The sequence below is a fragment of the Rhinopithecus roxellana genome, chromosome 14 (genome assembly GCF_007565055.1).
Source record: "Rhinopithecus roxellana isolate Shanxi Qingling chromosome 14, ASM756505v1, whole genome shotgun sequence".
Classification (NCBI taxonomy): domain Eukaryota; kingdom Metazoa; phylum Chordata; class Mammalia; order Primates; family Cercopithecidae; genus Rhinopithecus; species Rhinopithecus roxellana.
This window is the reverse complement of record NC_044562.1, coordinates 94305164-94321097: the sequence shown is the minus strand read 5'-3', so window position 1 is coordinate 94321097 and position 15934 is coordinate 94305164. Positions and strand designations below refer to the sequence as shown.

Sequence of the window (15934 nt, the reverse complement as noted above, 5' to 3'; positions counted from 1 at the left end):
CTTGAGAGAGATGATTTAGGGTATCTGGAGGAAGAAATTTCTAGGGAGTAAAGCATTCAAGAGGTGACAAAGCATAAAGATTTGGAAAATTTGCAGCCTGACAATGCAATAGAAAAGAAAAACTAATTTTCCGGGGAGAAATTCAAGCCTGCTGCAGAAATTTGCATAAGTAATCAGGAGCCAATTGTTAATCACCAAGAGAATGGGAAAATGTCTCCCGGGCACGTGAGAGACCTTCACAGCATCCCCTCCCATCACAGGCCTGGAGGTCTAGGAGGAAAAATTGGTATCATGGGCTGGATTCAGGGCCCCCCTGTTCTGTGCAGCATAGGAACTTGGTGCTCTGTGTCCTACCTGCTTCAGCCATGGCTAAAAGGGGCCAAGGTACAGCTCAGGCCATGACTTCAGAGGGTGAAAGCCCAAAGCCTTGGCAGCTGCCACATGGTATTGAGCCTGAAGGTGCACAGAAGTCAAGAACTGAGGTTTGGGAACCTCCACCTAGATTTCAGAGGATGCATGTAAATGTCTGGATGTCCAGGCAGAAGTGTGCTGCAAGGGCAGAGCCCTCATGAAGAACCTCATGAAGAACTGTTAGGGCAGTTCAGAAGGGAAATGTGGGGTTGGAACCCCACACAGAGTCCCCACTGGGCCCTGCCTAGTAGAGCTGTGAGAAGAGGGTCACCATCCTCCAGACCAGAGAATGGTAGATCCACTAACAGCTTGCACCATGCACCTGGAAAAACTGCAGACACTCAATGCCAGCCCATGAAAGCAGCCAGGAGTGGGGCTGTACCTTGCAAAGGCACAGGGACAGAACAGTCCAAGGTTGTAGGAGCCCACCTCTTGCATCAGCATGACCTGGATGTGAGACATGGAGTCAAGGGAGATTATTTTGGAGCTTTAAGATTTAATTACTGCTCTATTGGATTTCAGACTTGCTTGGGGCCTGTGGCCCCTTTGTTTTGGCCATTTTTTTTTCCATTTGGAATTGTTATATTTACCCAATGCCTGTACCCCCATTGTATCTAGGAAGTAACTGACTTGCTTTTGATTTTAAAGGCTCATAGGTGGAAGGGGCTTGCCTTGTCTCAGATGAGACTTTGGACTGTGGACTTTTGAGTTAATGCTGAAATGAGTTAAGACTTTGCGGGACTGTTGGGAAGGCATGATTGGTTTTGAAATGTGACAACATGAGATTTGGGAAGGGCCAGCGGTGGAATACATTGGTTTGGTTGTGTCCCCTCTCAAAACTCATCTTGAATTGTAGTTTCCATAATCCCCATATGTCATGGGAGTAACCTGGTGGGATGTGATTGAATCATGGGGTGGGAGACAAGCTTTCCTGAGCTGTTCTCATGATAGTGAATAAGTCTCGGGAGACCTGATGGTTTTATAAAGGGCAGTGCCCTTGCACACACTCTCTTGCCTGCTGCCCCCATGTAAGACATACCTTTGCTCCTCCTTCACATTCCACCATGATTGTGAGGCCTCCCCAGCCATGTGGAACTGTGAGTCCATTAAACCTCTTTCCTTTATAAATTACCCAGTCTCAAGTATGTCCTTATAGCAGCATGAGAACAGACTAATACACCATGGTTCCAAGATTAGAGAAGACCTAAGTATGGCCCTCTCACATGTTCTCACATGCCAACAGAAGTTTCTGTATCAAGTCCTAAGCTAGTTGTTTTGATTCAATTGAGTAGACCTGAATAGTGGCTGATTTACTTACAAGTCTTATGTTGTGCTTAGAAAGAGTTCTTACACCTTGGTCTGGAAGTCCATAACTTGGGGTTCCGTAACAGTGAATGCAATAAGAAAATTCACAAACATAAGACATATTCAGACAATCATCAGCATTTCACACCTCTTATAATCAATTTCTATATAGTTGATATCTCTGACAGACAACAACCAAGAGTTATAGTAAATATAGTAAATAATATAACTATATTTACATATATAATATTTTATATTATATTTTTATAATATTATATAAAAATAATTTTATATTATATTTATATATAAATATAACTATATTTAGTAAATTATAAACTATTATTTACTAAATATAGTAAATAATATAGTTATTATATATAGTTAATTGGCCGGGTGTGGTGGCTCACACCTGTAATCCCAGCACTTTGGGAGGCCAAGGTGGGTGGATCAAGAGGTCAGGAGTTCAAGACCAACCTGGCAAAGATGGTGAAACCCTATCTCTACTAAAAATACAAAAAAATTAGCTGGGCATGGTGGCTGGTGCCTGTAATCTCAGCTACTCAGGAAGCTGAGGCAGAGAACTGCTTGAACCCAGGAGGTAGAGGTTGCAGTGAGCTGAGATTGCCCACTGCACTCCAGCCTGGGTGACAGAGCAAGACTCCATCTCAAAAAAAAAAAAAAAAAAAAAAGTTAATTGAGGGATAACAAATATCCTATTTGAAAATTGTTATATCTCAATTGACATTCATTTTAGCATGGGATAGGTATAGATAAAATTTACTATAACAGTAATAATACTTACTCGAGTGAGGGTATTTTCATTTCAGTCTATTCACTGAAAAGAATAACAGCTTAGCACATGCGTAGTTGCGTTTATATCTGTGATGGGACTAGGTCAGATACAGATGCCTTAAGTCTTGAGCTACAAATAGTAGCCAGTAGCAGCAACAAATATTTTTTATTTATTGCTTGTTCAGTACATAGTAGTATTGTTTATTTCATTTACTCTCACAACAGTGCTACAAGATAGATACTACTATTTCTGTTTCACAGATGAGGAAGCTGAGGATTAAAAAGTTTAAGTGTCTTTGTGAAAGTCACACTGACAGCAAGTGCTCAAGCCAGGTGTGAACACATCTCTGATACCAGGTCATAAAGTGTCCATGGGCCATACAGGACCTTTTCAAAATTGTAGAACTTTCAGTACTTTGGGGTGACTACTATATAAGAAAGTGTAAATCTTTTCTTGTACTTGTTGAAAAAAATTCTGGAAAATATGAATATATTCCCAAATGCTGAGAGAATAAATTGGTAAAGGTCATTTGAAGGGCAAATTGTGCATTTATATAAAAATGTAGACATGCAATATGACCCAGCAACTCTATTTTTAGAAATTTATACCTCAAAAAAGATTTGCATAATGTCACATACATACACACATACACACATGTACATAAGTAGAAGCTAATTTTTCACTGTATCCAATTTTGGAAACCACTAAACTTATCTTAATAGCCATACAAATATTTCTTTTTTGGGGAGAGAAGCTATGATTCAGTTTATTTTCATATAAATTATAAAACATTAAATAATATTTTGACCTTTCCAGTTTTACTGTATGGAGATTACAGAGGGTGTGGTTGTAAGGTATAATTTACATGGTCTTGTCTATTTATACTTAAAAGGTACATTCAACATAATTTTTTTGGTTCCATCCCCTTTTATTAAAAATTATACTTTAAGCTCTAGGATACATGTTCACAACATGTAGGTTTGTTACATAGGTATACATGTGCCATGTTGTTTTACTTCACCCATCAACTCGTCATTTACATTAGGTATATCTCCTAATGCTATCCCTCCCCCAGACCCCCACCACGCTACTGGCCCCGGTGTGTGATGTTCCCCTCTCTGTTTCCATGTGTTCTCACTATTCAACTCCCACTTATGAGTGAGAACATGTGGTGTTTAGTTTTCTGTCCTTGTGATAGTATGCTTAGAATGATGGTTTCCAGCTTTATCCATGTCCCTGCAAAGGACATGAATTCATCCTTTTTTATGGCTGCGAGTATTCCATGGTATATAGGTGCCACATTTTCTTAATCCAGTCTATTATTGATGGACATTTGGGTTGGTTCCAAGTCTTTGCTATTGTGAATAGTGCCGCAATAAACATAAGTGTGCCTGTGTCTTTATCATAGAATGATTTGTAATCCTTTGGGTATATGCCCAGTAATGGGATTGCAGGTCAAATGGTATTTCTAGTTCTAGATCCTTGAGGAATCACCACACTCTCTTCCACAATGGTTGGACTAATTTACACTCCCACCAACAGTGTAAAATCATTCATATTTTTCCACAACCTCTCCAGCATCTGTTGTTTCCTGACTTTTTAATGATCGCCATTCTAGCTGGCGTGAGATGGTATCTCACCGTGGTTTTAATTTGCATTTCTCTAATGACCAGTGATGATGAGCATTTTTTCATATGTCTGTTGGCTGCATAAATATCTTCTTTTGAGGAGTGTCTGTTCATATCCTTTGCCCACTTTTTGATGGGGATTTTTTTTCTTGTAAATTTGTTTTTTTTTTGTTTTTGTTTTTTTTTTTGTTTTTTTTTTTTTGAGACGGAGTCTCGCTCTGTCACCCGGGCTGGAGTGCTGTGGCCGGATCTCAGCTCACTGCAAGCTCCGCCTCCCGGGTTCACGCCATTCTCCTGCCTCAGCCTCCCGGGTAGCTGGGACTACAGGCGCCGCTACCTCGCCCGGCTAGTTTTTTGTAGTTTTTAGTAGAGACGGGGTTTCACCGTGTTAGCCAGGATGGTCTCGATCTCCTGACCTCGTGATCCGCCCGCCTCGGCCTCCCAAAGTGCTGGGATTATAGGCTTGAGCCACCGCGCCTGGCCTTCTTGTAAATTTGTTTAAGTTCTTTGTAGATTCTGGATATTAGCCCTTTGTCAGGTGCATAGATTATAAAAAAGCTTTAAAGTTTTCTCCTCTTAAGAACTACTGCATGTGTCCTGTAAATCCTACAAAAAATACATTTTCAGCTAAATATGATTCAGTCAGAAGGCTTCTCCACCTCACACTCATATAAACAGCAGTGCTGGCTAGCTTAATTAAACTTGCTAAGAACTTGACAAACAAAAATAAAATTTAATTCTGGTTCATGTTCACAGCAGCAAAACTGGCTCATTGGGATGTTCTTGACCATTTTCTTTTTGTTACTAATTTTTTAAAATTTCATATCACTAGCTTTTACAGCTTCAATGGTGGTGGTGGGTGGGGAGATGTTCAGGAATCCCTTGAACTTAATGTATTGACAGACCTTAACACCACATTTTCAGCCTCTCTAATGCATAGATATTAATAGTGAACCATTCTTTGCCTGTTCCAAAGTGGGTTGTGACAACTACCAACCTCCCGCCATGTGTCCTTCCTTACCTCTCCCATGGGGTGGTATATGTTATAGGAATACGTCTCCAGGCTCCGTGGACTGACTGGCTTGTCCACAATCGCTTGTCTGTGTTGTGCTAAGGATCTGCAAAGGGAAGAAAGTAAGAGGAAAAGCAGTGATGAAACTGGGATATCCTGAGGGTTGGTGGGTTGATGAAAAAGGTAGTAGAATCAGTGTGCACAGGATTTGGAGGACAAAGGCCTGTGTTGGAGTCCTTGGGTCTGTGACTTACTAATTGTGAGACCTTAGGCAGCCATTGAGCCACTCTGAGCTGAAGTTTCTTCATCTGTAGAGTGAGGACAATTATTCCAACCTTGCAGGGAAGCTAGGATAATTCAACAAAACGTTGTAGATAAAAATAAAATTTGTATATGAAATAATAACTAAGATTTATTGAAGTGAAACTTACAAGACATGCACTGTTCTAAGCAATTTAAATCTCATTTACTTCTCTCTAAAACTCTGAGATAGGTACTCTTGTTATTTCCATTTCAGAGATGAAGAAACTGAATCACAGGGAAAATGTTATTAGGGATTTAAACCCTGACAGTCTGACTGAAGACCCTGCAATATTAACCACTGTACTGCATATAATGGTGAGAACTAATCTATTTTTGCAATGGTATATCTTTTTAAAAATAAACTTTATTATTTAGCACACTTTTAGGTTCACATAAAAATTAAGCAGAAAATACAGATAGTTCCCATTTACCCGCTATTCTCACACATGCAGAATCTTCCCCGCTATAGACATCCCACACCACAATGATACATTGGTCAGAATCAATGAACTTACTTTGACACATCATTATCACCCAACATCATCCATTGTTTATATTAGGGTTCATTCTTTGTACATTGAATGGATTCTGACAAATGTTTGATGACACATATTTACCATTATAGTATAATACTAAATTGTTTTGTTTTGTTTTTGAAACAAGGTCTCACTTTGTCACCCAAGCTGGACTGCAATGGTATGATTATAGCTCACTGCAGCCTTGGGCTCTGGACTCAGAATATCCTCCTACCTCAGCCTCTCAATTAATTGGCACTACAGATGCAAGCCACTACACTCTGCAAATTTTTAATTTTTGTAGAGACAAGGTCTCACTGTGTTGCTCAGGCTGATCTCAAACTCCTGACCTCAAGCAATCCTCCTGCTGCAGCCTCTCAAAGTGCTGGAATTATAAGTGTGAGCCACTGAGCCAGGCACAAAATAGTTTTAATGCCTTAGAAATCCTCTGTATTCTTCCAATTTATCCCTCTCTTTCCCTAACCCCTGGCAACTTCTGCTCTGTTTACTTCTCCATAGTTTTGTCTTTTCGGAATGTAACATAGTTGGACTCACAGTATGCAGCCTTTTCAGGTTGACTTCTTTCACTAAATAATATGCATTTAAGTTTCCTCCATGTCTTGTCATAGCTTAATAAGCTAATTTCTTTATTAGCACTGTGTGATATTTCATTGTCTGGATATACCACAGTTTATTTATCCTTACTCATCTACTGAAGAACACCTTGGCTGCTTCCAAGATATGGCAATTATGAATAAAGCTGCTATAGTCATCCCTGTACAGGTTTTGGTGTTGACATGTTTTCAGTTCATTTGGATAAATACTAAAGAGTGCAATAGTTGGATTATATGGTAAGAGTTTGTTTAGTCTTGTAAGAAATTGCCAAACTGTCTTGCAAAGTGGCTGTACCATTTTAAATTCTCACCAGCAACGAATAAGAGTTCCTGTTGCTCCACATCCTTGTCAGCATTTAGTGTTGTCATTTGTTTTACAGTGTTTTGGATTTTGGTCATTCTAATAGGTGTGAAGTATTATCTTCTTGTTTTATTAACAAATATTATTATCTTGTTTTAATTTGTGATTTCCTAGTGACATATGATGTGGAATATCTTTTTTTATGTTTACTTGCTATCTCTATATTTTCTTTGGTGAGGTGTCTGTTCAAGTCTTTTGCCAATTTTTTAATCAAGTTATTCCTTTTCTTGTTGCTGAGTTTTAAGAGTTCTTTATATATTTTGAATAACAGTCCTTTATCGGATGTGTGTTTTGCAAATATACTCTATCAGTTTGTGGCTTGTCTTCTTGTTTCTTAACATTGTCTTTTGCAAAGTAGAAGTTTCCAATTTTAATGAAGTCTAGCTTATCAATTCTTACTTTCATGGGTTGTGCCATGTGTATTGTATCTAAAAACTCATCACCATTGCCAAAGTCATCTAGGTTTTCTCTTATGTTATATTCTAGAGTTTTATGTTTTGCATTTTCTATTTAGGTCTATTATACATTTTGAGTTAATATTTGTGAAGGTGCAATGTCTATGTCTAGATTCACTTATTTTGCATTTGGATGTCTAGTTGTTCCAGCACTATTTGCTGAAAAGACTATTTTGTTCCTTTGTCAAAGATCTTTTGACTATATTTATGTAGGTTTATTTATGGGATCCCTGTTTTCTCCCTTTGATTCGTTTGTTAGTTTTGTTGCCAATAACACCTGTCTTGATTACTGTGGCTTTATATTAAGTCTTGAGGTTGGGTACTGTCAGTCCTTTGACTTTGTTCTTCTCTTTCAATATTGAGTTGAATATTTTGGGTCTTTCACTTTTCCATAAAAACTTTATAATCAGCTTGTCAATAACCACTAAATAACTTGCTATCAAGTTGGGAAGAACTGACATCTTAACAGTATTCAGTCTTCCTGTCTATGAACATGGACTTTCCATTTGTTTAGTTCTTCTTTGATTTCTTTCATTAGAGTTTTTGAGTTTTCCTCATACGGATCTTGTACAAATTTTGTTAGATTTATGCCTAAGTATTTTATTTTGAGGCATGCTAATGTAAATGGTAACTTATTTTTAATTTGATATTTTACTTGTCCATTGATGTTACATAGGAAATCAATTGACTTTCTAATATTAACTTTGTATCCTACAACTTTGCTATAATTGCTTATTCCAGGAGACTTTTTTATTGTTGATACTTTCTGATTTCTGCATTGACAATCATGTCATCTTCAAACAAAGACAGTATTATTTCTTTCTTCCCAATCTGTATACTTTTTATTTTCTTTTCTTGTCTTATTACATTAGCTAGGACTTCCAGTACAATGTTGAAAAAGAGTGCCAAGAGGGAACATCCTTGCCTTGACCTTAGTAGGAAAGCTTCTAGTTTTTCATCATTAAGTATAATGTTAACTGTAGATTTTTTGGAGATGTTGTTTATCAAGTTGAGGAAGTTCCCTACCACCTTTTTAATCACAAATGTGTGTTAGATTTTGTCAAATGCTTTTTCTACATGTATTTATATAATCATGTTATGTTTCTTCTTTCAGCCTGTGGGTAGAACAGATAGTATTAATTGATTTTTTTGAATGTCAAACCAGACTTGCATACCTGGGACAAATTCCACTTGGTTATGGTGTCTAATTCTTTTTATACATTGCCGAATTTGATTTGCCAATATTTTATTGAGGATTTTTCTATCTGTGTTCGTGAGAGATATTGATCTGTAATTTTCTTTTCCTTTAATTCTTTGATTTTGGTGTTAAGATAATACTGATCTCATAAAATGAGTTAGGAAGTATTTTCTCTGCTTCTATTTCTAGAAGAGATTGCAGAGAATTGGCATAATTTCTTCCTTAAATGTTTGGCAGAATTCACCAGTGAACCTATCTTGGCCTGGTGCTTTCTGTTTTATAAGATTATTGATTATCTTTAAAATTTTTTTTTAATTTTTTAAATATTTATTTATTTATTATTTATTTAGTTAGTTTTTAAATATTTATTTATTTATTTTGTTGTCAGAGTTTTGCTCTTGTTGCCCAGGCTGGGGTGCAATGGTGTGATCTCGGCTCACTGCAACCTCCGCCTCCCAGGTTCAAGCGATCCTGATCCTGCCTCAGGCTCCCGAGTAGCTGGGATTACAGGCATGTGCCACCATGTCTGGCTAATTAACTATCTATTCAATTTTTTAATAGATATAGGCTTATTCCTAATGTCTATTTATGCTTTATTTTTTAACAGACAGCTTAATAGAGCTACTCAGTGCTGCCTCTTTACCAGATATTGTGCTCACACCAAAGAGAAACATTCATGCACAGTATATAATTTTATTCTCACTACAACTCTGTAAATTGTTATTCTCCATATGTTACAAATGAGAAAACTGGGACCAAGAGAAATTAGGTAATTTGCAAAGAGTCACAGAGCTAGTAAGTCATACAGCTAATATTCTATCTCTAAGCCACACAAACATTTGTTGAATTACTTAGTTTCCTAGTTTAAATGCTTTATGTAAGCAAGAAATGGGGTTATATTTTTATTGTCAGGGCATATTAAGTGGTAATTCATTTACCCAGCAAATATGTACAGAATGACTACTATGTTAATGGCACTGGAGTATGAACTTGTGGAGCTACTGGGGTACAAACTTTTGTATAGTGATCCTGAGTTGCAATGAAGTGTGTTAGAGATCTAATTAGCTAATATTTCTATGACTTTTACCTATTCTTCTACATTTTCTCAAGCATTCAAAAAATGCTCAAAATAGTATTGTATCTTCTCTTTCTCTAAGTCTTCATTTTTTTATTTGTAAAATGGGAATAATAATAGTACTTTCCCAAGGGGTTTTTATGAGGATTAAATAAGATAATCTGTGTTTAACAATGAGCACAATATCTGACACATAGTCAATTCCTAGTAAGTGTTAAAATACAATTCAAAACAAAGCAACAGCCCTATTTTGCTTCACAATATTAAAAATAAAAATTGTACAAAGAATAATTTAGCCATCCAACTAATATTATCCTCAAATAATGCCAAACTACAAAATATTTTGATAGAATTAATTAAAACGCAAGTTCCAGTTATATCTATGTAAGTCCTAATTTTATTTTTTTTCTGGTTCACTTAGCATCATGTACCACATTAAGCTACTTGAATGGAAATCAATTTCTCCACACAATTCCACTACTTTAAACTTAGAGTTAGATTTATTATTAATTGTTAGTAATATTAATAATAATTTGAACTTAACAGAAGCTCTTTGTCCTCAAAATTAAAAATGTTTTATTACATTGTTGAATGAAGTTTGCCCTATTAGCTTGTCCAAATGAAAAGACAATCTCAATGTCTTCATGAGATAGGATTGTCTAAATAATTGATTAAAACAATAAAAATGAATTTTAAAAGAAGATTAAAAGAAATGAATGTTATTTATATTGTAATAGTTGAGAAACAATTATCTTCTTCATGTTACTCACAAATGTATTTCTAATATTTACCATTCATTTGATTTTTTAATAAACAAGGGTGCTTTGGAGTGAGAAATTTTAATATAAAAATATATACTAGTGGAAGTAATATGTTGAGACTGATTGCTTTACAAAAGATTATCATTTTGTAAAGAAAATATGTGTATTTTCTATTGTATTTAAAATTCATAAAAATTCATTCTTAACATACATTTTCAGGAGCACATTTCATGTCTTTATAAACTAATCAGCAAATATGTATATTTTATACTAACAATAGTTAACCCTTACTGAGTACTATATGCTAGGCAGTGGTCAAAGCACTTTATATTATTATCTTATTTAACTCACTCAACAGCCCAGTGGCTATATACTCTTACTACTCTATGCAAAAGTAGTAATAGGTAGTAGTAATTGAAAAGAAGATTTCTTTCTTGCAGAATTAAAAATCTACTTAAGACAATATGACATAAACACATCAAAAGCAAAATAACTTAGCCATTAAATAACAAGACATAAGGTATAAGCTAGTGTCTGATTAACTACCCATTAAATGGTGCACAAAGTGTATTAAGGTCAGGAGAGGCAGAATTCCAAACTCAAGCATAGCCAATAATAACAACCAATATTTTACCAGCAATTGTGTATGCTAGAAACTGTTCTAAAAACTTGATATCTATATCATGTCTGTCTATCTATCTGTTTATAATCTATCTATCTCTCTATCTATCTATCTATCTATCTATCTATCTTCATTTGATCATAACAATAATTCTTAAGGTATATACTACTATCCCAGGTTTTTTTTTTTTTTCCTGAAGACTTTGTGACACACGCTTAACTATTCTTTTATTACATCCTAGAAAATAAGAATGAAGTATTAATTAATCCACTTTTAGGGGCTAAAAAATCATCCAAATTGTCTACCTCTGATTGGGACTATAAAGATAGTAAAAATAAGTATTATAAAGTCACTAGAAAATCATTTTAATCCTTTCTCAGAAGGGGAAGAGGAGAGGGAATGAAGCAAATGAAGGGGATATTCTTTTAACTTCCCCCAACCCCCTACACCCTGTCTCTCATTCCTCACACTGGCTGTTTGGCCCATCCTGTCCTGCCAGGAAATGAGATCATTGACGATGGTTCCGCAATGGTGTTGAGAACAAAGATGATGGCTGCTCTTCCTTCCTTCACATAGTTTAGCAAATGTTTGGGTTTTCCCTTATCACAGTTATCTACTCAGTGGTCTAGGAAAGTGAGTACACTAAAAAGTGGGGTTTGCACCTGGTGAATTCCTGTTTCAATTGGGCTGGGATTCCCTGGCAATGCCATAGCACTGAGGGGAATAAATTAAATAAAGATAACCTAACATCCTCAGGCATTTGCCTTACTCTTGGCTAATGTCTACAAAATGTGTGAGTCTGTTACTCCCTAAGCCCAGCATTGAACAACTGGGTCCATTTCGTATGCAAAAAAAGTGAGTGGTCTGGGATTTAAGTGAAAGCCCCTGATATTAAAAATGCTTATCACTTGTATGTGGAACTAAAACACAATACTTAAGCCTCAGAAACTCGAATACTTTGTTCAAATGAATGCTTAAACCATATACTTAGAAAAGGCTATTCTCTGTTTCTAAGCAATTTCTTGGGTGATGCATAATACATGTAGAGAGGAGGGAAAAAGCTGGCTAATCTCCCAAATTATCACCGGTCTCATCTCACTGATCAAATGAAAAGATTATTGTACTTTGTGTATTCTTTTTGAACGGGAATTCATAAAATGTTTAATAGAGAAAATGATCCTTTGGGGTACATTATTAATAAAGTCTGCAGATCAAAGATGATGGTCTGATAGCATTTTGACTGGAATGTATAAAGAGGCAAAAAAACCTAATGAATATTGAGGCAAATTTTGTATTTTAAATACTTGGTGGAGAAATAGTTACATAAATATTTAATGATAGTTCTTGTTTTCAGACTTTATTTTTCTGCTTACAAAATTAACATACGCCTAACATGGAAAACATAGAAAGTATGGAGAGGTGAAAAAAGAAGAGAAAAATAGAAAAGAGAAGGAAGAATTATCAATAATTACACCTTGTTGAGTAACTACTACTGATATTTTGGCATATTTCCTTCCAGACTTTAATCTGTGCATTTATTTTTCTGAAATGCAGTGCAGATTATATCTATATATAATTTTGTATTCATTTCTTTGTATTCTGTATGCTACCAAAGACATTTCCTCAAACCAATGAAAACTCTTTAATGGTTGCACACTATTTGACAGTAAGCGTATGTTACATAGTATCATTTATTTAAATATTTTCTTCTATGCTGGATATTAAAGCTATGTCCCTTTTTGTTTTTATGCTACTGTAAATAATTCTAGAGATAATAGCTTTTTGTGTACATCTTTGTTCTAATTTTCTATTGTTTCCTTAAGCTACATTCCAGAAAGAAGAATTAGTAAATCAAAGAAGATGAACATTTTCAAGCCATTTGATTGATATTGCTAAATCCCACATGATTATACAGAGTTGCACTTTTTCAGGATGTATGCAATGTATAATATATGGGAGACTACCTTCCTAAATGTTCAAGAGAAATATTACAAAGCTTGTAATTTTTATTAATTTTAAATTTTCTAGACTATTACCACACATGGTGAATAAAGACCATCAAAAATTGCAGCTAACATATGTCTTGAGTTGGCAAGAGCTACAAAAAAGTGACCATTATTTTATATCAATAACTAATAATTTAAATAAAAACGACCAATAAAGACAAGCACGGTCAAGTGCAGTCATGAGGAACCGTCCAATGGAAGCTGTCTTATCTGAGTCCCACTGCCTGAGCCTAATCACTTCCATAATTTAACCTGAGCTTGGAATCTAATTTTTTAAATAAAAGTTTTATGTCACATTCATTGTACAATATTTGCAAAATGAATAATAGTTGAGGGAAGGGAAAAATATCACCAACCAAAGATAACAATTACCATTTTAGTACGTATTTTTATTGTATTGTATTTTATTTTATTTTATTTTAGACAGAGTCTCGCTCTGTCGCCCAGGCTGGAGTGCAGTGGTGCGATCTCAGCTCACTGCAAGCTCCGCCTCCCGGGTTTACGCCATTCTCCTGCCTCAGCCTCCCGAGTAGCTGGGACTAGAGGCGCCCGCCACCTCGCCCGGCTAGTTTTTTGTATTTTTTAGTAGAGATGGTGTTTCACCGTGTTAGCCAGGATGGTCTCGATCTCCTGACCTCATGATCCGCCCATCTCGGCCTCCTAAAGTGCTGGGATTACAGGCTTGAGCCACCGCGCCCGGCCCTATTTTATTTTTTAAAGTACTCCATTAGATTTATATACAGCCTCTTTTCTTTAGCATAAAACACATATTTTCCTATGCCATTAAAAAGTTTTATACTTATTTTTCTATTGTGTGAATAATATCCCATTGTCCTATACTATATATCAGCATTTACATAACCTAACATAGACATTTAAATTGTTTCCAAATATTAGAATATATATATTACAAATAAAGCTGCATCTCAGAGCTGCATAAAACTCTTTCAGACTTTAGTTTATTTCCTCAGTATAGATGTCCAGAGGCAGGAACACTAGGCCAAAAGATTTATGTTTTAAAGCTCTTGATTTTTTAAGCAGCCTAATTTTTTTTTCATATTTTCCTGTAAAATATGTAAGAGTCTTCGTTTCCAACTTACGGATGAGGAATTTCAGAAAGGAAAATAAATGCATTATGTATATGAAACCAAGTAAACTAATGGAAAAATGAGAAGGAAATATTCAAACAAGTTTTTGATATTACAGAGATCCTGGACTCTGCACATATCTGAAATTGAACTGTCTATAAAGATAAGGAACAAGCTGAGATCACACAATTATTGTTGGATAAAAATTGGAATGGGTTTCTATGTTATGTGAGAGCAAGTTCATTGCAAGATTTCTTTAACTGTGAAGCAAAAGAGGAAATACCAATTATAACCACATATACTTCATGAGACATGCTAAATCAGCAAAAATAATGATTTGCATATGAACAAGGGAAAAACACACTTTCTGTGGAAACTATACACACACACACAGACACAGATTTCAAGAGAATGTATTTAGAGAACTTACGATTCATTAAGAATAGGAGAGACCAAAAATGGGCAAATGACATTAATGGGCAATTTATAAAATGATAAAATTAGTAATAAGCAAGACAAAATATTTATTCTTATTATAAATCAAAAAATTCAAAGGAAGTCAACAGTATGTATTTTTTACTTGTCAATTTGCCAAACACTTAAAAAGTGCTTTCATACACTGTTATTGGAAGTGTAGATTGAAGTAATCTTTCTAGAGGATAATTGGGCAATGTATAGCAAGATTCTTAGATATTCCTCAGCTACTGACCCAATAATTCCACTTCTTAGAGAAATAATCAAAGATTTGAAAAAGCACAAAAAATTATGTAGCTGGTTGCTCATCATTACAGCATTATTTGTAAAAATGAAAGAGCAAGAATTGACTAAATGACAGAATATTATTAGCAATTTCAACTATGTTTTAAATAAATTGCTAATGCCATAGGAAAATTTCTGTAATACAATTTAACTGAAATATTTCAGAAATAGTGCTGCATACATAATTAGCTAGCTATCTGAAAACATTAATAGTACTTATCTCTACATGAAATCATTTGGTCATTTTAACATTTTTCTTAATAATTAGGGTAATGTGATTTACCAGTTGAGATACTATGAAAATGAGGGATATAGAATTTGTATTACAATTTTCTTTTTCCAATCACAGAACATGACATGTCTATTGGTATACGTCATGCATTGTGTTAGGAAATGTTTGTTAGATATTTATTCATTTATTCAAGGATTATTAGAGGACTATTATTATTCAGTGATAAATTTCAGTGGTCTTTATTATTCTCATCTCATGGCGGTATTTATGAGTAGCAAGGAAGGAGAAGCCAGCTGCCTTGGTCTTAAAAAAAAAAAAAAGCATTCAATTAAGACAATCTAAATCATAATAATCAGTCCCTCTTCCCACTTTACACTCACCTATCATATCCCAGCCCTCCAGGAACCAGCATCCCCAAAAGATAAAGGGTTTCAAGCAGAGGCTTCATTCTGCCTCAGAGTAAGTTAGAAAATTCTGGGCCTCTCTGATAGTGGATCAAGTGTCCTTGAGAATGAATGCATCAAGACTGGCTCCCACAATCAAGATGAGATAAGTCAGTTAGTGGATGTCTCAGCAGAAAGAGACTCGGGCAATTGCTTTATTAACTCTATCATGTCCTCAAACCACCTTTTCTAATGGGGGAAATGCTGTACCATTTGATATTTCATTTCTTCTCTAAAACCAAATTTATGTGAGCGCTCAACTTCACCAGATCCTGAAATAAATTTCCTCCCTATGTAAAGTCACCTCAGAGTATTTCTAGGAATCCCCATCACTCATACTCAGGAGCAGTCAT

The 15934-nt window shown here is 35.4% G+C and overlaps 1 protein-coding gene across 1 annotated transcript in view; it reads right to left on the bottom strand.

The window, feature by feature from the left end:
• CPO (carboxypeptidase O) overlaps positions 1–15667 on the bottom strand; it is a 30792-nt gene extending 15125 nt beyond the window's left edge. The window contains exons 1-2 of the mRNA XM_010386077.2: positions 15519–15667; positions 5159–5255 (exon numbers count right to left, since the gene is read on the bottom strand). Of these exons, the coding sequence (XP_010384379.1) occupies positions 5159–5255; positions 15519–15586 (165 nt within the window). The 5' untranslated portion in view covers positions 15587–15667. The remainder of the gene's footprint in view (positions 1–5158; positions 5256–15518) is intronic.
• Positions 15668–15934: the final 267 nt, after the last annotated feature.